At 38.9% G+C, this 6,023-nt stretch overlaps 1 protein-coding gene across 1 annotated transcript; it reads right to left on the bottom strand.

Annotated features, from left to right (window-relative positions):
- Window positions 1–4,451: 4,451 nt before the first annotated feature.
- On the bottom strand, window positions 4,452–5,415 carry LOC121449724 (aminoacyl tRNA synthase complex-interacting multifunctional protein 1-like). Its single transcript, XM_041654376.1, is given in 2 exon segments — window positions 4,452–4,471; window positions 4,474–5,415. Coding segments are annotated over 2 exon segments (957 nt in total). The 5' UTR covers window positions 5,411–5,415.
- Between the last annotated feature and the right edge of the window lie 608 nt (window positions 5,416–6,023).

Here is a 6,023-nt window from a genome sequence, read left to right as displayed (position 1 = left end):
AACATATGAGCCTAGGGTGTTCATATATCCTTCTGTTTTCAATGAATGACTTAAGGATTAGATTTCTTTATTTTCATTTTTCTTCAATATGTAGGTAATTGTCTAGGATCATAATGACATTACAAGGCTTACTTATTTTATCATTATAAAGTAACCAGGCAAATGTGTTTTAAAGAAAATATCATAACACTGAATGTAAAGAAAACAGAGAAGCCATCCAGTAATCAAAAGAAGAAGGCAAATTTTTAAATGTCCACAGTCCTTGTGGGACAAATAGATCCAACTTTTAAGCATGTCCCAGTATATATTCTGTATATCAGAACTAAACAGATAAATGAAAAGTCATCTACCAGCCACAGATACATATGCCCATTAAGACTGAGATGCAATCATGAGATTACATACACATGTCCCATGAGATTACATACTACAGTGCAGGTATAAAGGAAACACCAAGCTGTTTCAGCAAAAGTGGGCAACAACTTTCAAAGTCGATGGTCCTGCAGACTTGTCCGAACAGTATTAAATAACCATGCCTCTAGTGGGTTGACATCTGAACACTAGATGCCATCTGATTCTCATGGCCCGTGACACTTCAGAAACTGATGGTAAAGACCTAGTCTTTAAAAACAATGCCTACACAACCCAATGGACATGGAGAAGTAGACTTGGTGCCTACTTAGAGCTTTTACCCCTACTGACTAGTGTTTATGGTACTGGAAGATATTCCACGGGCTACTAAAGGAAAAAGTTACAAACTCAGTTATGAACCCATCAATTAACAACGGTGCACTGTCTACAAAATATAGTGCTATAGTATCACAGTAGCATCACAACGCTTGTGAGAGTTATCAAACAGTATCTGATTGGATTTAAGGCCCACTCCATTAGATGAAACCCACCCCAGGCATTGCCAATGGTGGCAAAGAACTTGAAACTACATAGGCCAGGGACATAGAAAAAAGACCAAAAACTGATGGAGGAAGGTCATTGGCTAATAAAGGCACTGCCCTGGCCCATTTTATTGGTTAGAGGATAGGTGGGAGGAGTAAACAGAACAAAATGCTGGGAGGAAGAGGAAGTGAGCTGAGAGACTTGACAGCTTTCCTCTAGGGAGCAGACGCCTGAGAGAGATGCCATGCCCCGCTCCCGGCATGAAGCTCCGACCCAGGATGGACTAGGCTAGAATCTTCCCCGTAAGACCGGTTCTCACAGATTATTAGAGATGGGTTGATCGGGATGTGAGAATTAGCCTGTAAGTGCTAGAGCTAAAGGGCCAAGCAGTGCTTAAAAGAATACAGTGTCTGTGTAATTATTTTGGGGCATAAGCCAGCCGAGCAGGCGGCCGGGGTGCTGGGAACACAGCCCTGCCGCCCCCATTACTACGAAAAACCACTGTTGTGCTTAAGGGACACAGTAATAAAATGACTTCTGATGACAATTCTGCTAAACTGATAGGTCAGTCTTGCTCAGCCATCGTCTGAGAAGCTTCTTCCTGCAGTAAATGAGAACAAATACAGAGAGCCATAACTTGACAATGTGCAAAAAAGTGGAAGATCTTGAAATATTCAGTCCTAAATAGGATGTGTCAGGGAACACTGCAGAAAAAAGACTCTAAGAGCCATTGGGAATGGAAAACACCAAGGAAATATGGTCTTGTATACACAATGGGATTGATGTACAGAGACTGAGGAGGCTTACACAGGGCCTGCACAAGTCTTAGACAGATGAGTTTCCAGTGTAGAGAGTGGAAGCAGCCACAGTGTCAAGTGCTGATTGGAGCAGAAGTCATCTCCAATTGATAAATGCTTGTAAGTGAAGAATTATCTTTCTCCAGTATTGTATCACCGGCTACACCAACCACTCTTAAGAACAGGGTCCATGCCCAGCGGTAGTTGGCCAACAGAAAATTAACTCAGTGGAATTTGGGGGAAGCTTTTTTTGACTCAAAATATTTCGTCAGAATTTTTTTTTCCTTTACTTTACAGTCTTTTGTGTTTATACTATGGGTTCTGGCTTAGGTTTTTATGGAAATTTATTGTTTAAGAACATTTGTGGTCTCTGCATATTTTTCTGTTTGTTTTGTGCTTTTCTATTTTTAGTGTTTTTATCTTATTTTATTATGTTTTTTAATTGCATGTTTAGTTTTAATGAGAGAAAAAAGATGGTGTGGATTTGGTAGAGAAGATCCAGGAAGGCTCTCAGAGGAGGTAGAGTAGGAGAAATCTTAATCAAAATGTGTGGTATAAAGATAATTTACTTTTGATTAAAAATAGGAAAAATAATAAAATTTAATGTGAAATAAGCAAGATAAAACCTAAAATACAGAATACAATTTGTATGCCTTCTTCTTGTCAAATCAGTTGTCAGATTAAATAACATTCTCTTGCTATAGAAGGCTGCTTGTTCATTCCCAGCTGCCCCAACCATAAAATAATCACTCAGAAACTATATTATTTGCAATACTGTTTGTCCAATAGCTTAAACATATTTTTAGTTAGCTCTTATATCCTGAACTAACCCATCTTCAATAATCTGTGTCTCACTACATGGCTGTGGCTTACCTGGTAATGTTCTATCCACTGTCCGGCATCTGTCTCCAGCGGGGCTATATGGCTTCTCCCTTAACTCCACCTACTCTCTATATATCTTTTCCAGCATGGCTATATTCTGTTAAGCCATTGGCCAAAAGCAGCTTCTTTATTCATTAACCAATAAAAGCAACACATTTACAGAAGGACTTCCTGCACCATTTCCCTTTTTCTGTGTAAATAAAAAGGAAGATTTATTTAACTTTAACATTGTAAAATTACATATAACAAAACAGGTATGAAGAATTATAGTTACAATATTTATAATCTACTTTATCTTTTATCATAAATAAGGAAAACTATAACTATTTATTTATAACTCTATCAGAGACTCCAGAATGATATAATATTACCTAAGTAAACAGCAAGTGCATTGTAAGCAACTTCTAAAACTCTAGAATTGACAGAGGCATCTCGCTGCCTGGAGAGTCATCAAAAGTTCTTCTGTATCATTGGGGCATCCAATCTTCAGCCCACAGGCCCATAGTATCTGGCAGACTTTTCCATGAGGCAGAAAATTTGAAGAGCTATTCTGCTTTGTAATGACAAAGTCCATCTGTTGCTTTCTTTTATGTTCTGAAAAATGTCTGGCAGACTCTTTCAAGAAGCAGGAACCCCAAAGGACTATCTCATCTTTTTTAGGGAACTTCAGCAGCCATTTTCTGTGGGTCCTGCATGTCCAGTTCATATAGCATAACGTCAAGCTGTTCAGACAAGAGAAGTTCCTTGCCCAAATGGCTAACAAACTCCATGAGGATCTGTTTTGATGCCCATTATCCTCTTGAAGTAGATTGGTGTTGCTAGGAGCAGATGTGTCTCATTGTTATGAAGTCTTAAGTTACTAAAATATTTTAAATGCCATATTCTAAAGGTCTCTGAAAGATTTGAAGAATACCTATCAAATTGAAATATATCTCTTTATATCTAGAAAACCTAATATAACTAGAAGCTTGACTATTATAGATGACTATCTACTAACTCTTATTTCTTAACTATGCATTACATTTTAAAATGAACTGTAAAAACACAATACCTTAATTCAGAACAGTAATACACATATAACAAAATTTCCCTTAAATTTGTATCAATAAACCAAGATCCATACCAATGCAAATCTGTATAACATATCTCCTTTTAAATATAAACAAACATTTATAAACAATCATTTAGGGAATTTTGGTATAGTTCTCTCCAAACTGCTTCCTGCTTTCTCTTTCACAAAGTAATAATGGGGGAGGGTATTTATAGCACCCTTTTGGGAGAACTTTGTCCATCAAACCACAATTTTCTGGAAGGATTCCACTGGTTCTCATCCTTTGTGGAAACAAGAACCTCTTTTCGAAAATAACATATTTTTAGACCCAAATTTTCAAGATACCTTTAAAATATATAGGTTGTTTTAGCTTAGCAGTCCTTACAATGTAATGTCACCTAGGACTTAGCTCCCTCACAGTCAAAAAATTCAAAGAAAAAATAATAATATGCCTAATCCAGGCTCTCTGTGTATATTCCATCTTTATATGGCTTATTTTTCTTACTCTATTACTTTTTCTACAAGTTTAATATTTATTTTATTATTTTTACTCCTTTAATCTATGACATTTATATTATATTTAGTTTATATTTATATTACATTTACTGTTTCTTTACTCTTTTTCATCTCTTTCCCAAGCCTACATATATATTTTTTTAAACACACTCTGTCTCATTTAGAGGTCTTTTATGTCTTAATATATCTTATTGCATATCTAAAATCCTTTTCTGTCCAGGAGCACTTCTTTTTTTTTTTATGTGTAAGTGACAAATATACTCCTCTTTATTGTTATCAAGGTTTCTCAATGTCTTTCAGTAACAGAGCACTTATTTAATTCCACTATTGGCATGGTTTGGGCCCTGCAAACGCCGTTTCCCTTCACCTCAAAGGGAGCCCCTTTGTATGTGGCCACACACTCAGCATTGGTGTGCAGGTCAGGCTGGATCTGCTCCCAGATCTTCTTCTTAGGGTTCAGCTCCTTGTCAGGCTCTCCAGGGAAAGCATCAAAAGTAATTCTGTCTCCAGGAACAGACCCATTGGGAGGAGCCAGAATTTCCACTTTCTCTGGTGAACTAGCACACATTACCATTGCTTGAGACAGGACTCCCCGCATTTTTGCAGGCTTCAGATTACAAAGTAAAACCACCATCCGATTTTGCATCTGCTCCAGGGGAACGTGATTCACCAGTCCACTGACGACGGTCCTTGGGGCTGCTTCTCCCACATCTACTTCTACATACAGCGAGTCTGCATCTGGATGCTTTTTGGCAGTAACAATACAACCAATGCGAAGATCCAGACGAGAAACGTCTATTGGCTTCGAGTCAGTATTTGCTGCTGCTGACTGCTCTTTCTTCTTTTTCTCTCCATTCTTCTCAGCCTTCTCTTTTACCTTCTTTTCTTCTCCTCCCCCTCCTTTGGTCTGTTCTTTTACACTAGAAGAGGTGGTTGATACTGAGGTAGACTGTACCACAGTTGCAGAAACTGCAGGTTTAGCTTGCTGCTGAGTGTCAGATGGGACTGGAATTTGTTTCACCCCATTCTGAATCTCCGCCTGAATCAGCTCCTGCTTTAGCTCTTCTATTTCTTTCTTCAGTTTAGCATTTTCAACTCGAAGTTTCTTTTCTTCTCTCAACGTTGCCTGCAAAACCGCCTTCTCCTTGAGAAGGGCAACCTGCTGCTTGAGATATTCAATGATCTGGTCTGCCTCTGCACCCTTCTGCTCGAGCCTCTTCAGAACAGCATCACTGGTTGCCATCTTTGTCCAGAATCGGCAGAAAATCATCAAGTGGCGAACCGCAGCTCTCGAGCAGCCTCAGCCGGGTGCAGGCCAGGAGCACTTCTTAAAATGCTAAACTGTGGCGTCACTAGGACTAAGGCTGTTTTGCCTTTTGGCTCTGCCCAGTCCAATATGGTACAGACTTGTTCAATCCCACTGCAAGCCGTGCGTACCACCCTAGTTCCAAGTATGCAGGGGTCTATGTTCACGCCACTAAGCTGTTTGAAATATGTTGCTCACAAAAACCCGTTTAAATGCTCACTCTTCTAAAAGAGCCAGAGTTTGTGCTGGCAGCATGGTCCAGGAAGCCACTGTTTTGAAACTGTGTGTTTTTGTTTGTTTGTTTGTTTTTGATGCTACCACTGAATCAGGAAGACCTCTCTTAAGAGAGCTGTGGCATGCTGCCAGCAGAAAAAAAAAAGGTGGCTAAACTTTGTTTTTGTGCTTTTTTTGGTGTGTGTGTGTGTGTGTGTGTGTGTGTGTGTGTTTATCTGGTATTCCTTTCCAAGCTTTCTCAAGTTTTATGTAGATTTAGTCAGTCCCATGTTGGTAAGCCAATTAGTTGATGGAAGGCTGCTCATTCATTCCTAGCTGCCTAGACTCTAAATAATTACATAAA

The sequence above is a fragment of the Microtus oregoni genome, unplaced genomic scaffold (assembly GCF_018167655.1).
Source record: "Microtus oregoni isolate MIOR12 unplaced genomic scaffold, Mior012 000006F_ref0000085, whole genome shotgun sequence".
Classification (NCBI taxonomy): domain Eukaryota; kingdom Metazoa; phylum Chordata; class Mammalia; order Rodentia; family Cricetidae; genus Microtus; species Microtus oregoni.
The sequence above is the reverse complement of the archived record's forward strand: the minus strand, read 5'-3'. Positions and strand labels throughout refer to the sequence as shown.